At 37.9% G+C, this 24,974-nt stretch overlaps 1 protein-coding gene and 1 long non-coding RNA gene across 2 annotated transcripts; both read left to right on the plus strand.

Annotated features, from left to right (window-relative positions):
- Positions 1-469: 469 nt before the first annotated feature.
- LOC135689940 (uncharacterized) lies at positions 470-2,938 on the plus strand. Its single transcript, XR_016143778.1, has 3 exons — positions 470-902; positions 1,026-1,100; positions 1,681-2,938. It is a non-coding gene; the product is annotated as an uncharacterized LOC135689940 (long non-coding RNA).
- Positions 2,939-13,477: 10,539 nt separating this feature from the next.
- Positions 13,478-23,207, plus strand: LOC135689417 (uncharacterized). The gene is made up of 2 exons (XM_065206633.2): positions 13,478-14,017; positions 19,954-23,207. The coding sequence occupies exons 1-2, from the start codon at positions 13,762-13,764 to the stop codon at positions 20,427-20,429; spliced, it is 732 nt and encodes a 243-aa protein (XP_065062705.2). The 5' UTR covers positions 13,478-13,761; the 3' UTR covers positions 20,430-23,207.
- The last annotated feature ends 1,767 nt before the right edge of the window (positions 23,208-24,974 follow it).

Genomic DNA, 24,974 nt, shown 5'->3' on the forward strand with positions numbered 1-24,974 from the left:
AATCTTGAACAATTTTGATTTATCTAGAACAATAATCTTCTAGAAATGGGTCTCATTTTCAAAACTCTCGAAGAAGAGACATTTCTACAAAAAGTGGCACCTTTGCTTGCAAAAAAGAATTTTAATCTTCGGAAAAAGCCGTCCCAGCCATAACGTGCATCGTTAGCAGTGTTGATCATCTATTTTAACTGCATTAAATGAGATTACTTTCTGAAGTTGGGATTTTGATACCCCATAGTTACGAGATAGTCGTCCAATGTTTTTGCACGTAATAGAGCGGTTTGCAAGGGGTCATATCCCACCTAAAGAGCAATCCTATTTGGATAAGAGAGTTTATCTTCAGATCTATGGTTAAATTTGTTATTTACTGTGCTCTATTGACTCCATTTTGTTCAGGAAGATGTCGGCTGCCAGCCTGTATTTTCAAAAAGAGATCACTGGCACGAATCTTGTAACGAGCGCTAAATGGTAACGATAAAGGCCCTCTTCCCACTCTGTGTATCTTGTATCGTAAGTTTGGATTTAAAGTCATGGAAACAAATGGATATCTTCTTAAAATTATCATAGCTAACATTTGAATCATGGGAAAATGGCATAGTTAATGGCTGAGATGACTTTATGCCCCAGTGTTTGGTAACCTCGCTTTTCAGCAAGATATCAGGTAGGACAAGTGTTGAAGTTTCCAGCGTGGGAACGCAAAGTGATTGGTCCGCCGGGATGGTTATAAAAATGCAGACTTGCATCGAAGTCTCACTTGAGTGCTAGCAGGCAAGCGAGACAGACACAATTTCTAAAGAAAGACTATCACCAAAGTGAATTTTCAATCAAGAAAATGTTTGCTAGAAGCAAAATACTCTTTGCTGTTGCTGTAATTGCATTCTTAATCATAGATGACATTTCAGGCAAGTAGAACCAGCTTTATTCAATGGTTTTGTTCTGATTTAAAGGATTTAAATATGGTTTTTAATGCATTTACTTGTTGTTTAAAGTGTTTTGTGATTAGAAACATCCATCTTGTTTTGCAGGGAAGTGCTCATCGTACCAAGAAGTTGCTGCTTGTAAAAGTATTTTGGATGGGATTCAAGGCAGCGACTCAAAAGGTAACATCAGATAAACAATAATCTTCATTATGTTTCCTCGATATTCTTTTTGTTTTCCTCCGATCATTCTGTGACAAAATGACTAGTAACGACTTTGGATCTTGCAAATTACTAAGCTATATTCGACAAAAGTTAGAAAACTCATAAATGTTTGTGCGTAAGACAAAACAGAAGACAAAACAGTGAGAATGGGGTCTACTATTTTTAAAATGTAATAGCTAAGACCTTATAATGGAATTGCTACTTGAATCGTGTTGTAATGAAATAATGATAAGACTTGCTAACAACAATCTACTCGATAGCAGAAAACCATAACAGCTTTTTTTAAAAGAGCTACAAGGTGCACTGGTTCTGCGAATTATTTGCTATTAATTCACAGCACAGTTCGTTGGCATCGAGAGGCAGCACATTTTTATTTAGTGTTGACTAACCCTTGCTTGTTAGTTGGATTAAACTTTTACTCTTATCTTCACATTGTCAACAAAGGAGATTTCCGATTCTATAATGTCACAGCTTAGAATACAAAAGTATATTGCAACCGTTCTGTTTTTGCTGTAATTTGGCTCTTTTTTTATCTCAGAGTGTGATATCGCGGAGAACTGCCTCAAAAGACTGTCATGTTGCTGTTCACCAGACATGCCGATGCAAGAAAGGCTCCGTTGTAGTGTGACAAGGCGTAACATCGGTTACGACATATTTCGATTGAACTACATCTGCAAGCGACTCGTTGTTCAGCAACCAGCATCACCCACCTGCTAAATTGCAGCATACTGCAGAAATATACTGCAAGACGTCAGCTGTTGTATATCATATACCTGAAATTGTTTTAGTTCGATATTTACCCACCGCAGACAATGACTTCATAGGCACGTTAACACAGCTCCAAGCTGCGTAATGAAGAAACCAAGTATTAGCAAGATGGGCAGTACAAAGCAAGTCCTTTGTTACTAGTATACTAGCAAACCTTTAGAAATTAGTTACCAGTAGAAAATAACCAGGCTAGCTAGACGATATTTCTTATTGATTTCATATTCGCAGACGAAAACGCTTGTGCTGCTCCAGGCAAAGCAACCCATATGGAAGCATGTCGGCAGGCAAGTGTCAAATTGCCTTCAGATAAACTCTTCTATGGTTCTGGCAAATGTTGGAAAACCTAAATCTGCTGAAAAATCTATATAAACAATATTATTTGTCCCATTCCGAAAAATACCTTGCCATATAGAGTGCCTGAGGCAGTAAACGGAAGGATTTGCTAATTCTACTGCTAAGAACAACCAAAGCTCTCATTACCTTATGCAGTGGCGTCACCAATTATGCAAGTCCACCCCAGTTTTCCCAGAAGTCAATTTTTACCCTGATTTAACGAAAACTCCGAACTCCCTTTATAGTAGCCTACTTGTTTTTGCAAGTGACAGAGTGTCTTTCTCAACATATCCCAAAAGAAACTCTAGGAAACTCTAGTTCAAGCCAGAAACAGTAGTTGAAGTTTTCGTTACTGCATTGCATTGCTGTTTAATACTATATCGTGAATTAATCGACATATATACAATTGTATAGGAAAAAAACATACCTTTGTTAACATCTTTATGTTAGCTATAAGGAAATGTCAATGTAAATTTTTATATTCATGATGCATATTATTAAGAGAAAGATTATGCATGTATCTTACACCAAACAAAAGTAATTTATTTTGTTGTAAATATGTTAGCCACATGGTTCCAAGAACACCAACATATAAATGATTGCTCTTTGTCCCTAAGATTCTTTCAAAATTGTTCGCTCTCTTCCAAAATGGTTTCGAAAATTTTTGCAATTGAACGATAATTGGAATACTAAACCATTGATGAATATTGAGTTACTACACTTTGTGTAGTTGATGGGAGCATGTGTGCTCTTTGTTTTATATTTAGATATAAAATATATTTTACAAAGTGAGAAAATCAAAAAGAATATGTTCACCCGATAATGGCTGAGAGGGTATTGAATAGAATCTATTCTTTTAACTTAAAGGAATTTGCCATTTTTTAATTTGAATAACGTTTGCAATATCAATTACGTATAGCAAAGGTAAATATTATTAGATTGTATACATGTTACAATTATGCAACCTGCTTCACAATATTGATACCAACAGATAATGTTGCTGCATCTGTTGGTTTCTTATTGTATACCTATGGAAGGTACGGGGGACTGTTTCCAGTAGAAGGGAGTCTTAGGGATGTATTGGCTTGGAAGAACTTGAATATATTTTGGTATTCTGTCGAAAAAAATTAAGTTAATGTCTATCTACTGCCCGATCTAAATTTCACCTCCTTGTGGGCTCCTGAACAGTCTTCTTGCTAATCCTTTATTCTGGGTAGTGATTCTCGTAATGACAAAATACAAGAAAAAGAAGTCGCGCAGCGAAGAGCGTCATAGAGACACTTTTGTCTCTTTCTCTCTTTTCTTTCTATTGATTTGCTAGCGCAACGATACAGGTGTCTTAAATTGCTGTAAGTGGAATTCAAGGAGGGCGCTAGATGTGCCCTTTTCCCTACCCTGGGTACCAGACTCACTATATAGTGAGTCTGGTACCTAGGGTACCTTTTCCCCTATAACCGGCAACATAAAAGTGCACATGACCTAACGATAGGTTGTTTTATCTGATTATTTGAAAAGTGGTGCAGTTTGATACTGCGTTCTGTCTAATACACTTTTTTTACTTTAAGACCGTTTCATACTGCGCTCTGCCTAATAAACTCTTTTTTTGTAGAACAATTTTACAAGAACACGAGCCTCAAAATTGGTCAAAAGTTAAGAACAAATTAAGAACAAGCTGAGGCTGAGCTTCTGGAAAATGCAAAACAACCTTTTTATTTCAAAATCGAGGATTTTAAGCAATGTGTGGGTGCTTTTTCGGTGAATATTCAAATTTATCAGCAAATTAAGGCTGTCTCACTCACTTTGTTGGCAAATGAGGCCTGAACACCACCCTAGAGCGAAAAGCTAGCACTCGCACTGCTAACACCATATTAGATTAAAAACAAATTAAGAACAATCCAGCCTCAGATTTTCAAAGAAATAAGGAACAGTCAGTCTGAACTTAAATTTATTGATTCTTATAAAAAAGTGCATAGAGATATCACCACCGGGTTGAAATGACCATGCCAGTTTTCCCAACGGTCGATTATCCTACTTATCGCAATCAGCTGAAAAACAATAGCCTTGCTATCATGTTAAGATAAAGGATAGGAAATATGAACTTTGGCTTGTGATTTAGCCTATGTTTCCTCAGCAGTGGTAGTGGCAAGGAGGGTATATGGGGGGATGGGGTAATTATATTCGCCAATACATAGTCCACGAATTTTTTCTAGAAATTGAATCAAAAAGGGTTAGGTAGAGGTAGGTCATTTTTTCGCCTTAGGAAAATTCTCCTGGTACAAAGCACTAAAACGAGGCAAAAGGGCGTGGTCTCACTGATTACGCCCATATCCTTCCCATTCTGCGGTAGCTGGCGTCGCCATTGCAATATTCCCTGTAATGAATTTACTCACATCTTGCAGCATCAATCTTTGCTACTAAGAGTTTGAGACGACAAACTTCAAATGTGAATATTTATATAATTCTTCTCCCAATTTCTCGATTCCCCCCTAATTTCCCAATTCCCCGCCCAATTGCTTAGGCTCTTGATTTCTTGGCCACAAGATCAAGTTGCATTGTCTCCGAGTTTGTCAGGTTGAGTTCTTCAGGGCCGCTGGAGCTAGAGGGCCAAGAGGGCACAGCCCCCCCCCCCTAATTGCAAAAAGTGAGAAAAGTGTCTTTTTTGAAAAATATATTACGTGTATTTTTTCACTGCCAGATATTCTGCCTTAAGTTAAGTTAAGTAGAATGATCTAAATCTAAGCATTGTTGGAAAACTATTCACTGAAATTTTCATAAGTTCTTGATGCAAATATATTTCATGATGTGGATTGGCATGATGCAAAAGGCGCATACTCCTGTGACGAACCTGTCAACTGGCAAAGAGACTGCCGAAAAGACTTGGGCGAGAAAAATGTCCTTAGTATGTTTTCAGCAACAAAGTCTAAGGAGATTTAAAAAATGTTCCGAAAATGACTTAACCACTACATGATTCTTTCGATACACAAAGAAAAGACTGTTGAGATAATTCTAATCAACGTTGTAAATTAATTTTACTATGGCAGTGAAAAACGTGCCCGCACCTTCGGCCAACTGCGCGAAGATGACTTGAACTTGAAATTTTGTACCTTTAAAAAAATATTTCATGGTGGGGAATAGAATTATGTGCTTCGAGCGGGGTAGGGACAAAATTGTTTAAATGTAAAAATAAAAAATTAGAATTATTATTCGAATAAACTTTAGATAATCATAGTGACTGAAACTCTGAAAATAATAGGGACTGGGATTCGCTTTGACGTAGATAGAGACTAAAAATTCGAAAATTCGTTTCAGCTCCTTACATCATAATTTGGGTTTAAATTTAAAAGTTCTTATTAATTTTGCATGTATGATTGCATCAATGTGGATTCATTGATATGTTGCATTAAATCTGGACATTTGTTGAGTATATTGCACCTGCCACAGGTGTAGGAGAACGATGTGTGCCTGTCGCTTAACCAAATTATAAGAAAATTAAGTACAACATATTGCAATAGAAATATAAATGAGATGAGGAGTTATACAGTCAAGTATGATCAAGAGTCCGTGGTCCCTAAATCGAGTACATAGCCATGTCTGCGTTCAGGGAAGATAGTTCTTACTATATGCAATGTGTGTTATTCTTTTATAAATGTCTAAATTACCGTAATTTAATTACCATGAAAGCTGTGGTATTTTTGGCATATAGTAATGATTCGGAAAATATGTTTGTGTGCCCTTTTTATTCGTCCCCCCCGTTCAAATCTGCCTCCGGCGGCCCTGTTCTTTGCTAGAGTCACTTCCCGAATAAAAAATTCTCAAACTAACCAAAAACGAAGCAATGAAAACAAACAAATCGTCGTAGCACATCCACCATTTTGGACGAAGCAATGTCCTTATTACCCATGATGCATCATCAAGCGTGACCTTTTCGCAATAACATGAGATCAAGCTCATCAGCCGGGTTTCTCTTTCAGTAATAAATTGTTGCGATTTTCCTTTATCAAGAAAAAGTTCGAGTTAATAGAAGGAATTGATCAATAGAAGATTAAATTATGGTGCAAGGAACCGAAAGTTCGTATAATCGGGGGCTCCATTCCAGTTAGTCTACATGTTTTTCATTTGATAAGAAACTTGGATCTGTTTTTATTTGGTATCCAAATTTTGGCTAAAAGTTTCCCAGCTGGTTTTTTTAATTCAGTAGGTAGAAATGCTTTATTGATTGGAAGCTGAGCATTTTTGGAAGAATATAAACGGAGATCGTCATAAAAAAGCCACACAGAGCAGATCAAAATCCAGTTCACATTAGTCTACCCCAAAAACGGAGCTAAATGAAAACGATGATAAAAACGGAGCTAAATGAAAACGATGATAAAAACGGAGCGAAATGAAAACGGAGCTAAACAAAAACGCAACTCTGTAGTGTGAACACCAAAAACGGAACAATTTGAAAACGCTAACAACGCCAATATCAGAAGCCTCGTTTTCAGAAAGAGAAAAACAGATGCGTTTTTGAGAACTAGTGTGAACACCAATTAATAGATATCTGTTTCTGTCTGAAAACGGAGTAGTGTGAACAGAGATAAAAACAGCTCCGTTTTTGCTGCCAAAAACGAATCTCATCGAAAACGGAGTAATGTGAACGTAGCCTAAGTTTAAGCATAGTCTATTGAAAGGACTGGTTAGGAATCCTATTGTCTTTCGATCGCTATGTTATTGTTATGGTAATTTTGTGTCACGTGACGACGAGCCGGCATCATCTCGGTCTCAGAATAGAGAAAATTCAGTAGGCCAGAATGACAGCGTAATAATGTGATCTTTACTATCGTCTCGTTTCTTACTTCATCTTTTACATAATGCCCGGAGAAAACTGCGGGTTTCTTGGTTGTCACAATAGCAGGGCCTCATCAGGTGCAAAACTGTCGTTTTTTAAAATACCAACTGTAAGTGACAAAGATGGAGAGGATACACGTAATAAGAAGGAGGAAGCACGAGCTGAGTGGATAAGGATTGTGTGTAGGACAAGAGTTAAAGATGCCGATTTGGAAAGGCAGTTTCGCGCAAATACTTTTCATTTGTGTGAAATTCATTTCGATTTAGATGATATTGATGTGTTTCCTAAACGAAAAGTCTTACGAACCGGGAGCATTCCGACAAGAAATTTGCCTAAAAAATCTTTTGACGCTGGCGAAAATTTCAAAGAAAGGAGAGTTGTCGAACGCAAAATTCAAGATCCGTTGTTGAAGCCAATTTACGAGTCTTTCGAAACAGTGGAGAAAAGCATAGGAAAAATGAAGTTAATTCCATGGCGTACAGAGGTAGAAAAAGACATGATAAATTTGTTCCTTGATGATACAGAAATGTATGTACCAAGATTCTCGGTAACTGTCTCTAATAAAGAACCATTGGACACAAAATGTTTTTATTTCGGCTGGAGAATACCATCTTTTCCAAACCTGGATATACAGAGTAACTCTGTGAGGCAGATTTTAAACTTTTTGGAAACTTCGTGTATTTGTTGTGGTATACCATGTAATTGGTGTAAAGACACAATCTTACATGCAGTTCCAAAAAGACCAATCTTGAATACCAACTCTGACCCATTTGAATCATCTCAAATATTTAGAAGCAAAGATTGCTCTGTTATCTTATTACCAAATGCTGAAAACGGCAGATGTCCAAGTTGCAATCTAAAGTTGAAAGCAAGGGCAAACCAGTCCAAAAAAGCCGTCCCAGCTAAGGATAAAGCCCCACTTTCAGCATGTAGTCAAAGTAAGCTTGTTGCTACAGTGAAAGCCAGCCGACTGAAATGCAGAGACCTTGAAAATCAAGTTATGAAGATTAAGCAAGAAATAGATTCCAATGGACTTGATGTAAGTGATGATCTTCACAAAGATATAACAAGCATAGTAGGAAATTCTAAGCTGAATGCTACACCTCTAATGAGGTTGGTTTGGGAGGAGCAGCAACGTCTCAGTACTGTATCTGCCAAAGGTCGGCGCTACCACCCACAGTTCATCAGATTCTGCTTATCATTGCAAGCGAAAAGCTCATCTGCATATGATGAATTATCTGAGGTTCTTGTGCTGCCAAGTCAAAGATGCCTGCGGAATTATAAGCACACATTTAAAGCAAGGCCTGGCATTGTCAAAGAAAATGTCAACAAACTTGCATCTCTAACTTCTGATTTCGGAGGAATCCAACAGTACATAGGCATTATTTTTGATGAGATGAAAATACGCAACGATCTTGTATTTGACAAAATGTCTGGTCAGCTTATTGGATATGTGGACCTTGGGGATCCAGTCATTGACTATGTCTCATTTGAGGATAATACACAGTTTGCACAATATGCCCTGGTGTTTATGATAAGGGGCCTGTGTACAAGTTTAAAGGCTGTCTTCAGTTATCACTTAACTGGCTCAAGTGGGTCAACAGCTTTTCAGTTGTGGCCATTATTCTGGGATGCCATATTTACCCTTGAGCTGGTTCTCAACTTGAAAGTAGTTTTTGTGGTTTGCGATGGAGCATCACAAAATAGGAAATTTTTCATGCTTCACCAGAATCTCCAGGCATTCCCAGCAACAGGAAATAATACAGAAAAGGAAACATTATGCCATTTCACTGTAAACCTTGCAGATACAAATCGCAAAATATTTTTCATTTCAGACATCCCCCATTTGATAAAAACAACAAGAAATTGTCTTTTATCCTCTGGATTCTCTGAAAAGTCTACAAGACTAATGTGGAATGATGGGAAATACTTGATTTGGAGTCACATTGCAAGAGCCTTCTCTAATGATCAGCAAAATGGTCTACATCGTCTCTTCAAGATTGGTCCTGATCACATACATGTGACTCCATATGGGAAGATGAGGGTCTCTTTTGCAGTTCAAGTGCTCAGCAAAAGTATGGCATTGGCATTGAGGCATTATTTGAAAGATGATGGAGAGGAAACTGCCAATCTTTGCCTCATGGTGAATGATCTTTTTGATATGTGCAATGTTAGGTCAACAACAGAGCACATGCGTAAAAGAAATCCAAAGATCAAGCCTTACACCTCTGTTGATGATGAAAGGCTAGTATGGATGACAGATGTATTCCTAGAATACTTGAAAAGGTGGAAGGAAAATATTGAAAAGAGGCCTGGAGAGTACTCAAAGGAGGAGAGAGCAAAAATGTTCATCTCAAAGCAAACATATGAAGGCTTTATAATTACTATCAAGTCAACTGTAGAGATAATAAAGTTTCTTCTAAATAACGTGTCTAGCTTTGATATTGCTTTTATGTGCTGCTTTTATTGTAGTTTCTCTTAGGAATAACTGTATTAATTTATACTGATAGGCTTTTGTAGTTTTAGTTGACAAGTTGCTGTTCTGTTGAGTTGTTTTGAAATGATGTTCATCTAAACTTAAAAAACGTGTGATGTCTGATCGAACCATTCGATTGTACCATTCTTGAACACTGTTATCTATATATTTTGTATACCATAAAAAGGTATATATTTTGGTACCCCCTTCCCTATCAAGCCCTCCAGTAGTTGTACAAGAAAGAGGGTAATGACAAAATAAGGAACATTAAGGCAGCCTTTGAGACACAAAGCAGTAGGTATTATTAGAAGATAAGTTATTGTCTAAAATGAGTGCAGAATAAAAAATTCAGCTACTGAAAAGTAATATACAAAGGTAAAGAAACAAATGTTAACAAGCAGAAGAGTCTTTTTCTTGCAGTTTAAGTCCTTTTCTTAGGGATTTTTGCTTTTTAGCCAGTTTCTGCTCAATTTGATAACTTTTAAAAATATCCTTTGCATGAGAAAAGCTTCTAACTCTAACATACATTTTAACAATATTATGTAAACAAAGACATGCACACTCTTGGTCAACCTCTGCACCTTCATGATCTAAAATTATTGAATCCCAGACAGACACAACAGTTGAGTCACTCAGCACATCATTTATAATTTCTTTAATTGGAATTGTTTTGGCTTTCTTCTGGACCTCCACACGGAATTTCATTTCAATTTTCTCGGCAATCCTAAGCAGCTTTTCTGAGGGGTTCCAAAGGCCCCCTCTATCAAGCTCGGATAAATAAGAGTTTTCTTCAATGGGAACACGCAAAGTTTCAGTGAATAAGCTCTCAATTTGCTCTTTCCAAAGTGAAGTGCTATGACCATAAGCTGACTTTTTATAAAGTTTTGATATTACAGCACCCATCACATATGCCAAAGGCCCTCTTTCTTCCTCTTTTATGAAACATATTGGTTTCTTCTTGCCTTTATCTTTCTTTGCACTATCCTTCTCTTTCGCCAAAGCGATCAGTTCAGGCCCTAATTTTACAAGAAAAAGACTTACAAGCTCCGGCTTTTGATGAGGGAAATATTTATGTAAATTCGCTATTACCTCACAATAGCTTGCATAAAAAGTCTCTTTACTTTTTGTAGCCAAAAATTTCTGGGCCAGCACAGATAGAACTCCGCACAAATTTCCTGGGAGTGCGGTGGGGAACGCTTTTCGGATCTCCTCTGGAAAGATCCCTTCGGCTGTAACTTTGTGCAGGACTTTAGTTACCAAAGTAGAGAAATCGATATCGGAAATATATGACTGCTCCTCTTCTATAGCTATATTTGAAGTGTTTCCGTGCGTCTTCGCCAAATGCATGTTTAGGCCTTTCTTTGACTTGAATTCTTTCCCACACTCACCACAACCAAAATCATGTAAACCAATAAACTCATGTATCTCCTCGTCGGAAATAAAAGTGACATCGAATAAAAGATCCTGATCTTCTAACACAATTTCAGAGATACACAGTGATTCAGATTCAGAAATGTCTAGATCAATTTCGTCGCTTCTATTCTTAATCGCCATCTTTGTGTTCGCAGAGTTGATGCAGGCTCGTCGTCACGTGACCACCAAAAGGACTTGCTCCAACATAAATCACGTGACTCATTGGACATTCCTAACCAGTCCTTTCAATAGACTATGGTTTAAGACTAGCGAAACACAAGCGATGCAAGAACTAGAGACTGTGGTTGGGTCTGTCTCCACCTCTCAGGCATTCTTGCGCTTCTGTTTAGTTTTACCCAGTGCAGCTGAAAGTTAAAACTTAGAAAGATGCAGGGCCACCGAGAGGGGGAGGGGTAAGGGGGGCAAATTGCCTAGAGGTCTTGGGGGCCGCATAAAGCAACAAATTCCAATTAAAAATAGAATGAGTCTAAACTTAACTAATTGGCATGGTTGCAAAAATGATCGGTTTTGCCCCAGCTAATTTAATGTGACCTGTTTTTATCGGTTTTGCCCCAGGGCCCCCCAGACCTCTCGGCAGCCCTTTTCAGATGGAGAGGCCTTTTCAAACTTGAATGATTAAATTAAGGGAGGGTGTCTGGCCCACAATTTTCCGATAAAACAAACTCAGCAGGATATAAATAGCCTGCGTGCAAACTCTGTTGACAAATTGAAAAGAGAAGAGAAAAAACGGTCTACTTTTTCTTCCCTTTCAAATTCCGAGTCTGCACGCAGGCTAGATAAAACGGGTTTGAAAGCCCAAATTTTCGATAAAAGGCGAATTTGAGAATATCCAACGTGCAATACTTGTATGCAATTATGCATATATTTCATACAGTTAATAAACAGATACATCAATGGAAACCTGACTGCAACCGACAAAGATCATCGAAATAGCTTTTTTGATACAGACAGTCAGGCACCGTGCACCATTCTAAAAGTGGGTGGGCTGAAAAGGGCGTGACCGAGAATTTTTTGAGGTTTAAGAAAATATTTGCTTCTTTCCACTTATTTTTTATAAACAGTCTATTTCAGAGAAGATAACAATTACTATAAAGATAGATTTAACAAGATAAAACACCAAGAAAATGAACAAAAATGGGTTTCTAGTCAAGACGACAGGCATTAATTTAAGGAATTTTCATCACTGCACAAAACAGCGTAAAACGTAAATTTTCGGGGCCAAATAAGGTGTGGCTAGGGGTGTGGGTATGTTTTGACTGGACCTCTTTTTGACGGACCAAAAACGTTTTACATTGTTTTCAGGGACATTTACAGTGTAATTTGGCCTAACTACAGCTACCAGTGGTAGCCTACCACTGATTATATAAAAATCTTACCAGAACATATCAAACCTGGCCAAAAGAAAACAGAGTAGCAAACCTGATAACAGGGAATTTTTTCTTCATTTCCACCCTACGGAGTCAATATAGTATTTCTTTGTGAATGGGGGAAATGGAGTGGAATGCAATTACTGTGTTTGTAAGTTATTGATTTATCCTTTAAAGGCAAATCAACTGTTTCTAGCTGTTTCTTTTCTTAAAATGCTGTTTTTAGAGACTTGATCTCTAATCACGTTACATATTTCAAGGGTCTTGGGCGGAGCCTCTAGATAGTTTTTTGGACCACGCCCTTCAGACACTCGCGGGGAAACGCCCTTTTTGCAAAATTTCCCCCCATAATTTGATTAATGTTAGCTACGGTAAATAGCAAAGTATTTTACAATTGTTATTGACACAAGCATACAGTATACTACACCCCCCAATGAGTTTTACATAATTTTTGGGCAAATCTCGAGGATCATATTTTAGAAAAGTGGGGGGGGGGGGTCCGGACCCCCTATTCCCCCCTTGGGTACGCCACTGGAAGGGGGCTATAGCCCCTGCTAGCCCAATGTCTGCGCGGTGCCTGCAGGCAGTTTATCGTTTTGGCAACCCCAGGAGTATTTTTTTACTAGTGAAACTACGTAATTTTTTGCAACCTGCCTTTCCTTCCAAGGTGTTAAGTTATTCTTTCCTGGGCCTTTGTTGAAGGGCGGGTTATAACACGTTTGAAAAGCACGTGTGGCGGAGAAATGTGCTTTTTAAAAAGTATATCTTCAATAAAACTCCTTTATCCAAACACAGAAAAGACTCCTTCGAAACTGCATTCGAAATCCGAGGAAGTCAAATCTGAAACACTAGATTATCTGTTTTTTAAAGAGATCGATTCATTTTCTGAAATTTGTTTATCATTTCCGGAACATGCTTACATATTGCCTGTAATTAGCCTAACTGGTTGTATTTGTTCACATGGTTCGCGGGAGTTCCACTGAGACATTGGTTTATTGTTTTGTTTTGATTGGCTATTCCGAAAACAATTAAGTAGTTTTCCCATGACAAGTCACAACAATACAGGATTTCATTGGCTTCCGTGAAGACAATTAAACAAAAAACAATAGCGATGGTCTTTCCCTGAGGACAAAAAATCTTTTTATTCTGGCAAAGGGCACATCTTGGCATTGCAGCATTTTTCGTTTGAAAGCTACAGTCATTCTGGTGATTTCTGATACCAGCAATTAACAGAACGACCTTAAAGTTTGGTCTTACATTAAACTAAGTAATTTGTGGTTGAAGGATGCTCGACTGGTAAAAAAAATTATATCTTCAAATCTGGGTTCACAAATCGAAAATCGGAGTTCATGGCATCAGAGGTTAGATTATAAAAGAGTTTGATACACCTTTTGGAAACAGGACTGATTGAGAATGGTGCCAAGAATTCATGAAAATCGAGAAGACTGTTGCCGCAGTCTGCTTCACGATGATTCCGCGAAGAATCAGTTTAGGCCGAAGCCTTCTTTTCTGATCAGGATTTTGAAAAGTTTGGGGTTTATAAAGACGATACTGAAAAGCGTTTCATCAGAAACAGCTTTTGGAGATGCCAGTGACTGCGACGAGGACAAGAGATCCGATAGACTGATATCAGATTCAGTGTCGTATAAAGAACCCGAGAGAGAGAAAGGTTTGCAATATTTAATTACAGTCTTTACAGCAAACACTTAAATCTGATTTTCAGCAGAAGCTTGAGAAATTATTCCATTTGTGGCACAATTCTATAACAAAAAATATTTGATTAATTAGGAAATTTTCAAAGCATTTCAAGCTGTATTTAGTTGTTTCCGTCTTATATATTTTAAAAACTTTTCTCAGGGAAATCAGAGAATGAAAGGCCTCCCCCGTCACAGGTAGAGAGTGAGAAAACTCACGTTGGCCAAAAGGCTTTCCAATAAAAACATATTATTCTTTTGAAATCTTTTAACAAGTTTTAACAAGTCGCGGATTTCCAGCGCGTTCCTGCTGGCACTGACTTGCAATTTGTTGTTTATGACTAAGCCACTTTGGATAATTAAAGTTGTTAGATAATTGTTGCATGAAAGGGCAAGCCAATTACTGCCTTCTAATTTGATATGTAAATTTCAAAATCGATGTTTACTTGGGCTTTAGCCAAGAAACTGCGCCAAATCAATTTTATATTAACCATTTCTGCCCGCAATGCCCTTTAATTGTATTTAAGGGTAGTTAGAGTCACCGTGGTTTCTTCATAAGCAGACGGCACATCTTCCTCCAACATGTCGAAATTATCGATTTTTGATCTGTAAACTCCATTCTCCATGTACAATGCCTGCCCAAATTCTTGGAACACTGGCCATAATTTAGTTGTGCATAAGCTGCAACATCCCCTCTCCCCTTATACAATGTTGTGCCACGGAAATATGAATAATCCTAAAGTACAAGCAGTGGTGGCTCCAGCCTGGGATGAGTGGGGGGGGGCAAAGGGTGTGTCAGGGGTCAGGTTTGCAAGAATCTCAAGGACCAACCTTCTGGAAAAGTGGGGAGACTAGTCCCCCCCCCCCTGTGGCTCCGCCACTGTGTACAAGTGATACATTTTTACATAGCTATGGTTTTCAGCTAACTAATCAACATTGTATGAGGGGAAAGGGGAACAGCACCCTCCTTGTTGACATGGAAATAGCATGGGACACGTGAATTCACAGAAATCTCAGAGTGTTCCAAGGACTTTTTGCAGGCATTGTAAGTGTTTTCTCATGGATTCAAAACTTTTTGATGAAACCTACAAGATTACGATAGAATCAAACGAATCTCCTAGAATGGTGCAAATACGATTATTAAACCACAAATTTTATCAACTCTTGAAATCAGTAACTAATTGCTCTTTGATTTTCATCACTACTTCAGTACTTGGTATTTTATGAAAATTTTTTTAGAAAGGGGGGCTTTGGCAGGGTCATCTAGCCATATTTAAAGGTATTTCTGGAAGGCTAAAAATTGCGTTCTTGAGAATAATTAGAGACAAGAAGACTGCTTTGTGTTTCCAAAATTATGAAAGTTAACTAGGTTAGAGCTCTTGAAACTCGATGAAGGGTAGGCGATAATCTAATTGGAAAGAAAACGGTCTGTTTAGCAAGCCGCGTGCATTGACGTGATTACTACTGACTCATTTTGCGGTGCTGTTGCGTTTTGGTAGCAATCGAGAAGCAAAGATGCCTCCTGCACTTCCTGATTGCATTAGAAGTGTGTTAGGAAAGCCAATTGGCACTGAAATCGGAAGCACTGATAGATGCAGCGTGGAGGAGAGAACGATTCTAATTGTGTTCACGTTGCCGTGTATCTGTGATGCTCATAAACCCCGTGTGTCGGATTCACCCCAAGGGTCTCTGCTTGAACCCAATGTTATTGAGACACGAAATTCGATATCCAACTTTAAACAATTTGATCCTTGTGCCTATTATTAACACAATATACATTGGCTCTCAGCAGGACATCCCTAGTCTTACGAAATTCTTCCCCAACCATATGGCAGACAGAACACGAATATTATTTGAGCCTATGCAGTGTGTATCAAATGGTTTTTGCCTTTTTTGCAAGATTTAAAGACGACAAAGTCATCTTATGGAACTTCAAGGTGAATATGAATAATCTGCTTTTATAGAGAGCTTTGTTTATGAAAATCGAGAAAAGGCAACTTCGAAATGGGGGTTTCCTCTCCATTTATTGTCTCCAACGTTTGTCGAAAATTTTGCATTAGTTCGATTACATTTTGCAGGGCTAAATTATGGTCTTCAGTTTGTAGATTGTGGTTATATTTACTCAAATCATGTTAGGCTACTATTGCAATTTCATTGCTTTCGTTGCAACAAAAATAATTTTAATGCAAAGAGACAAGAGAACAAAGAGAAAATTATCAAAAATACCCCCTCCCCTGTACCCAACAATGTTCCTTAAATGTTCCCTAAAAACCTTTTAAGATTTTGTCGAATTTTTACCTTGGTTCAAGTTAAAAACATAAAATGTTGCTATGTTCCCTTTCCGGAACCCTGGGGGCCTCATTTCTATCTATTGTGTAGTGTTACCGTTGTCTCCAATGGCGAGCTGCAGCAGGGGCTGGGAAATTTTTTGGGCCACGCCCTTCAAGCACGTGCAAATGTAGGGAAACGCCCTTTTTGCAAAAAATTTTCCCCATTATTTGATTCTTGTTAGCTATGGTAAATACCCCCGGGTTTTACATCGTTCTTGGACAAATCTCGAGGACCATTTTTAGAAAAGTGGGGGGTCCGTACCTATTTCCCCCCTTGGGTACACCACTGGTTGTTTCTTTTCGTGCCTTTAGCCAGTGGGAGCATTGAGTGTCGATATGAAACTCCTTTTGACTGGAATACCGATAAAATAGCATGGAACTTGTTCAGTGGCGTAGCGTCTATGTATGCTACGCTTGCGGCGCAAGCGTAAAAATTTATAGACAAATTCTAAAATTCTTGCAACACTTTCAATGCATAACAATTTCCGCAATAAACGGCTTCTCTTTCTTGTCATGAGCAGCTTGCGGTGAACTTTAGCGCCAACAGGCCAATTGGCCCCAATGGGCTATTTTCCCAAGTAAACAGATCGCTAAAAATTATGAAATTCGAAAAATCTGAAAAACTGAAGCCCCTCCACATCACTCTTTTTGCCTGTCTGAAATAAGAGAAACATGTGATGCTCCAGTGCAGCTTCAGTGCAACTCGAGAGAAGCTTCTGAGAGAAGTGAGAATTTTCCGGACTGGAGCTTGCGGTCGGCCTGAGCGCAAGCCTTCCCAAATATTTGATAATCCACAACATTTTTCTACCTATAAGCTGCTTTTTGCGAATATTCTTTGCGTGATACATCATTTCAAATCCAATTATTTCCCTTTCATACTTTGTGACTGTTGAAAAGAGAAATGGTTTCGTCAAAGTGGGGTCAGAGTCTATTTGTCATGATCCACATTCCGTAATTCAAGTCAAAAGGCTTGCCAGTATAGTCAGAATTTACGGACCAGGGCATGCGGTAGACCTGAGCGCAAGCCTTGCCAAATACATGATGATTTGCCGGGACTAACTTTCTGAAACTTTACACATGGAAGCATCTTCAATTCTAACAACTCTCACAGCTCACTATTTTCATCTTCGTTAACTATGAGAGTAAAAAATGAGCAGAAACTGTTGCTCCTGTTCGCTTAGGCGCTGCAGTGTGTTAACAATTTCGCAATGTGGAGAGCTCCTCCTTGCGGGAATCCCCAGCTTCGTTATAGCATAAAAAATTCTTACATTAGGTGGGCATTAGGTGATGCCTTTTCTTGAGGAATATGAATAAGAATAAAATCTTTTGCGAAGCAGTTTTAGCACTAGGAGTTATTCTGAAAATTCTTGCTAAACAATTGAGCTTTTTTCAAAAAACTTTGGCATGGGTGATAATTTTTCCCTTGGCCCCCCTTCACTTTCCAACCTCTGTCGGAGCCTCTGATGCAAAGAATAGACACCTTGATTGATTAGAATTAGAGTACAAATGATTTGTTACTTTGAAAATCAAAATTTGCTATCACGATTATCATTAATTACCGCTTGTAATTTTTAGAAGCTGAAATTACGATTACACTCATTCAACATAGCCGTATATTTTATGTTACCGCATGCCTAAGTTCTGCGCTCACGCTACGCCACTGAACTTGTTATTGGAAAGAAGTGTCTGTCTGCTGAGGAGATTCTGGAAATCTAAGTCTTGGTCATCATAATCATTGAAAATCTCCGAATAAGTCACGAAGTAAAACTGTCGAGAAAATTATCATGAAGAAAAGAGATTGGAAAACTGTTCTACCCTAATTTTGATAAGAATACCATATCATTTTTTCCAATCTCATAATTATTACGAAATTTTCGCTTCGAGCCGGGATATATTCTTAAAGTATTCTTATTTGGTTCAATGATTTCAGGGGAAAAATATTGTTATAATATTTTAAAAATCGTAGGATTTTGAACATGAAAATTCTTTAAATAGTATTCTTACACAAGAAAAAGAGTGTAGAAAATGTCAGTATCCGCCCGACCCCCTCAGATTTCTGTTTTTTAACTGGTGGATGGAGCCATTTTCAAGACCTAACCATTGTGGTTCGATTTTCTCAGTATGATTGCACAAGAGATTTGCTAAACAATTACCAGGAATACACAAACCGCAGACCCTTCTTATATTCGATTCTGTCCCGAAATTCCGTCTCGCAATACAGAAAGGTTTTGGGGATTGGATTGCAAAGGACTGTGGAGCTAATTATAAACGAGGAAAAGTGCAATGCCATTTTTTTATGAATTATCACAAATAATTGTAGAGTGAGCCCTCCTTTGTTCATGCCAAAAAGTGGTCCATCTACTTTTTGCTTTTGTTTTTAGAGAAATTTTTCACAAGGGCCCCCTTTACCCTTTTCGTAATAATTTATCCCTGGCTTGGCTAAGAGAGAAGCGAGTTTTGAAGGGAACTTTGTGTATTGATGGGTTAAATTTTTAACTAACTTGCCCATTCTATCTAAATCTTGTTCATTCTTCCGGCCAAACACTATGTTCCGGCTGATAAATAGAACCCATTTCCATGTTACGAGAAGTGACCCCTACCTGGGACACGGAGTACGTGCATGAGTCATTTTTGACGTGCATCTGTGAGTCAAAGAGCAGTGCTCTGTCAACATCAAAGGCAAACAAAGTTCAGAAGCGCCTCCTAATGCAAAAAATCTGTCCCATGCAGAGTATGATACATATCAGAAATTAATGGGTGTATTGTTTGCCGTTTAAGAATTAGCGAGTTCAATGAATTCACGGTTGGCACTCGTTTTGTCAGATTTTCCCAGAACATCTTCTAGTAAATAACCTAGCTTCTCTATTGTATGATTTCCAACAATTCAAACACACAGCTCTGTTTGGGTTGGAATCCGTATAGCCCACCCTAGCTCTCTATTTTAGGAATGCTTTGTTTCTAGGAATTGAAACCATTTCCCGCCTCTAAATGAAAATCTTTTTAAGGTGGTGGCTTGGGTTGAAGTTTGCCTTTTAGAAAGTTATTGCTTAAAAAGCCAGAGGTGTAGCCAGTTTCTACTTTTGCCGTCGTTTTCAGCAATATTTTATGCAAGAATATTGCTGGTTATTTTGATAGCACAACACCACTGTGTTGAGACCATCCAGCCACCATTTCAGTTTCTCCATACATAAAAAGGGTTCCTATAAACGAAAAACAGGGTGCTTTTGTGGGAGGTACTGTGGAAAAGAAACAGGTACTTACGAAAAGCCCATCCCTCTCCGCCTGATACGCTATGACGTAATTGCACATCTTCCGCAAAGGTTGGATTTATTTTGGGAGAAGATGCTGTCATCATCTTGACGGACTTTTTCATCTGTCATATTGGACTTCTTAATATATTATGGTTCTATTTTCACACCAGGCCACGTGCGTATAGATGTTTCTTTTTCTGCGTATCAATTATATCTTCTCCTAGTTACGCAAGTATGGTCGAAGGGGGGGTTATAACCGCAATTGCCCCCACTTTATCATATAACATTTGCATCGCACACATATTCTACTAAATGTTTTTTATCTCTTAGAGAGCAACAACTTTGAATCGTCGAGGGAGAGCCTCAGGGATTATGGGACGTTCTTGGAAATAACAGATCTAGACCCCCAGGACAATTTAGCGTTGCAGATTAAAGAAATTGTTACTAATAGCCCAGAATGCACTTGCCCCCTAATAAGCGACTGGGTAGCATTGAAAGTCGCTAAAGATATCATCGAGTCGGCAGAGGACGAGCCATGCGGCCTGCAAGGGTGCAGGGTGATACTGCACTTAGAAGATAAAGTCGGGAGGATCAATCTAGGAGAGTTCAGTCCAAAAGACGGGTTCATCTGCACATTTGAAGTGCATGTAGTGCTGCGTATCAGGTCGGGGGGAATTCGGTATTTCATCCCTTTCGTTGGGTGTATGCCGCAAAGAAAGTTGGTCAGTGACAGTTATTGTATCAACAAACAAAAGCTGTACACATGCAGTAGTAACTCAAGAGGACCGACGCCGGTGCACTTTTAGGGCGCTTTCTAGGACGTAAGCTGGTTAGTTGTTAGGACCAAAGTCTATCACAATATACGTCAGTCCATAATTCGATGCAAAATAACTTTATTTCTCAGGACAAATGCAGATTGTATTTGCAGGACACGAGCTTTTTAAAGACCTGCTTCGCACCATATGACTTTAAAAGATACCAAAGTACCTCGTCATCGCTGAGATTGTCGCAAGATTTATATTTAGTTAATTTATTTGGTTAGAGGCTGTGCTGTGAGATTAAAAGGGGCGCGTAGACCATATATAAAATTTAAACGATATATTACACGGTCAGTTACTAATCCACGTGTCTCGATTTACGAGTCGATTGCGACATTTTTGTCACCAAACGACTGTCGAAATAAGAGACTACAGGGATGAAATACAAAGCTATTTTATTGGAAATTTTGAACTAAGTCCAGGACAGAGCTTTCATAACTTGCTCGAATAACTAGCCATATTGTGCTACTCAAACTGTGCTATTATATATTCAGATAGGCCCGGCAGGCAAGTGGTAACTCTTTATAAATGATAACAGCAAACTGTAGTAAGGGCTTTTGTGTCAGGCGGATTTCATGGAGCTGGCTCCCTTCGGCCTCACAATAAAGCCTTTTGATATCTTGAGATAGCACTTTATCGTTAGTTTAAGTCGATAAACCCATTATAGAGCACGTACAGGACGTTTGTTAATCTTGAAAATGAGCTCTTCTTGGATGAAAGCGCTGCCAAGAAACCGTATCAAAACAACCAGTAGACGGTCAGTGTGATACGGAAATGAGCGTAAAATTATCATGGTGTTCGCAGAATTATTGCACAAAAATTAGCTGCTAGGCATCTCAAAAATATTCTTATTGGTTATTGTCTAGGGTATTTAGTAACCTAAGAGTTTTTATTCCAGTTATTTAAATTTATGTCGTGTTTTGAGTACATTGTTAACTAACAAAGAGATCTAAAAGCCGGTTGGTCGCTAAAAATGTTTCAGCCCAGTTTGAATTTTGTTTAGCTAGATCATGCCAGGGCTTATCAGCACCTAAGAATCGTACGAGGGGGACAGGCAGGCAGTTTGTAATATCATGGAAAAGAATCAAGACAGTTGATATGTACTGCCAGCTAATGCCAACAGTTTAGAGATTATGGTAGTAGTGTTACTGTCTTGAAAGAAAAGAGATCATCCACAAAAAACCCAGGTTAAAACCCCTTATTATCTCAGGCTCGTTCTTTGGTGCTACTAGCCTTTGGTGCAATTAAAAGCAAAAAAATTATTGAAATAACTATTATCGTTGTTCTTGTGGTTGTTGCAAACATTCGGTTCATTAGAAGGTCCTTTCAGTCGAACCTTTCATGTATTTTGAAAGGCATTCTGATATCAGACCGTGGGGAGAATTCATGAGCTTTGGCTATCCCATTTGTATTATTGGTAACACGAATTCCCAGATAACTAGAGACGAAAGCGCTCCTTTTTGTAAACTGCCCGCGCAGAATAGGAATCAAGGTAACTTCAAGCTGGTAAGTTCTCGCACTTTATGGAAGCCCAGAGCCCAACAGATTCAACCAAAATTTAATGGCAGTTAGAAATATTATTTAAAAACCAGGGAATATAATCTACGTTTCAGAAATGCATTCGTATGGTATTAGTAAACGATTTATGTGATAGGACCAAGATCCTCTATTTCATACAATTGGCATACATGTAATGATTTATTGGTCGTCTGAATGATAAATGTAATTCAGTTGGTCAAAATATGGCCAGCGTCTCAGGTGTCAAACCCTAGGCAGCAATACTTAACGGAAATTTGCTATTATTAGTTATCGCTGCGTAATAGTTATATTTCTGTTCCAATTCTGTTCTGCACTCGAAAGCGTTTAGGAACGCTAAAAATCCTTATTTTAAAACCCAAAAATTATTTCACGAGATTTTGACAACTCATCCACGTAGTAATAAACAAATGGAAAGTTGATACAATTATAGTAATAAACAAATGGAAAGTTGATACAACTAATGCATTAAATGTTAGTATGTTGTATTTAATGTCTTTATGTCATGGATATCGTTATTGCGATAGAATATTTCGGGGATTCTAGTTTATAATTATCATTGTTTAAAATTATCAAGATCAGCTAATTGAGGTTTTGACATTTAGGCCAAAGTTTCTTAGTTGCTTCCCCTCAGGCCTGACCCAAGATTAACGGACTTGGTATATCTTCTTCAGCAACTAGGTCGTAGGTCTTACTTGGTGGTTACACTGTTCTATTAGCAAAATTCACAACTTTCAAGTTTGTTTGGTCAGGACCATGGCTTCAATTGAATGTTTACTCGTAAATTTTTCAGGAGAAGCTGAAATGGACCTAGTTGTATGTACTTTTGCAAAGGATCTCAATATGGGGCCAAAAATCCGCGCCTGTGTAGTTGGTTCAACGATCATTGACTGGATCAATTTCACTGCCCAGTACAAATTTAATACCCTATTTTACGCCCTTTATCTCAGTCATATAAATATTATCTTGTCAAATTCTGAAAATGAAGCTGTTGTTGCAGAGCGTTAGACTTTCCTAGATGCGTTCAAGTATTTTCAACAAGTAGACTGTTTTGCAAGCTGTAATTTTCCACTATTAGTTTTCTTTCTTCTAAGTATTTCTTTATTTTTCAGAATGAATCTTCTGTTTTTGATGTTCTTGTTTTTGTATTTTAATTTACTAGTAGTATCAGTTTGAGAGATTTATGTAACAATTGTATTTGGGAGATAATGAATTAAAATGAGTGGAAGACACTTTCTGTTTCTTTTTCTATCTGTTCTATTTGATATTCAGCAAACATTTAAGTACCTGGGGCAAACGATCACATCTGATGGTAGATTAGATACTGCAATAAGACAACGTATAGAAATCTCAAGACAGACTTTTCTAAATATGAGTGATGTTTTTACAGCAAGAAACATCGAGATCGAGACAGGAAAACGTTTAGCCAGATGTTATGTGTTATCAACACTTTTATATGCAAGTGAAACCTGGACGCTTAACGCGGATACTAAACAGCTTTGAAATGTGGATGTATCGAAAAACACAAGTCACACTTCAAATGAGGAGGTGTTGAAACGTGTAAATGAAACAGGTGTGTCAATAGAAAAGAACATAAAAATGAGAAAGACGCAGTATTTTGGAAATTAAATAAAAAAAGACAAAATGAAAAAATCATTGTTTTTTTGTAAATTCAAATTACACCTTTTTGACATTGTCCTTTTGTAAGGATTTGTTGGGAAAACGAACGAGCGAAAAAATCTTCACTTATGAGGAAAATCCTCCGTCCTTGAGTCAAAGAGCATGCGTTATTACGCTCCATCTGCATGTTCGGGAGGGTCGCCTCACTCATTTAAAACCTTCTCTTGCTCGTCTCCCCAACAAAGGATAAAAAAATTTGCAGACAGGCTTGAAGGAAACATTTTAAGGAGGTATTTTGCACGAACTTTAACTGAAGTTCTATAGCAAAAACAACCCAGTTTCCCAACAACAACAATACACCCTAAATTGAAGCTATTAGAAATAAAATTATTCAGCGCACGCATTGAAGGCAAAAATATATAGATGAGAATTATAAAGGTTTGGCTAATTCTGCTTTCAGAATTCTAGAAGTCAAAATATTAGCAGATTACAGTCACAGACATTTCAAGGCTTAAAATCACTAATTAGATAGCAAAAATGATAGTTTTATAGCCAATGTTGATGATAATAAGTTCAAAACTTAAATCTACCTGAAAAGTACCACTTCGGAATACAGGGATGAAGTGCAAAGAGAAGCACAGTTAAATATTCTAAAGTAACAACAGTTTGTTGACAAGACATTTGACGAGCACAGATGAAATTTAAACAGAAAATGGCTGAGCAAATAGGGTTACTTAGTTTTAAAAAGTGTAAAGATCAAGTTGCCATAGACAGTGATAAATTTAAAGAGAGAATTTGACACAGTGACACAGAAATATGGATGTTCATTTACACAAGGCCTTTTCGTGCATTAGCGGTTGCATGACATTTTTCAGAAAGTGGGTTTAAACCAAATTTTTTCGTCTAAAATTGTTGTGCCGTTAATAAAAGAACTTCTAAACTTGCTAAGAAAAGAACCTGCAATGAATGAACGTTAAGGTTTTGAGAGAGATACTTCGTATATTATATTAGTGTTGTTCAGTTTAACAAAATTTTATAGCTACCCTGATGCTAATAGGCGAAGGGAGATGCCAACATATCCTTGGCAAGCATTGTTTGTGCAGCAAAACAAACCATCCTATCAATTGTGGATACAGTTATGAACAGAGCCTAAATTACATAGGCTTTGTCAGAAGAGTCTGTGCTCATGTGGACAACTCTGCCAATTCGTAACACTGTCAAGAATTATTATATATTTAGAGCTATTTCCTGATGCTTTCTAAAGCCATGGATCCAAATTCAAAAATTCTTTAAGCATATTTTCGTGACGCCATCACTTAAGAATTCTATTGGTCATGTCAGTGATCGCGGGTAAAGTCTCCAAATTTGTGAGAAAAG

This window comes from Rhopilema esculentum, chromosome 5 (genome assembly GCF_057945365.1).
Source record: "Rhopilema esculentum isolate cy_ngs chromosome 5, ASM5794536v1, whole genome shotgun sequence".
Lineage (NCBI taxonomy): Eukaryota > Metazoa > Cnidaria > Scyphozoa > Rhizostomeae > Rhizostomatidae > Rhopilema > Rhopilema esculentum.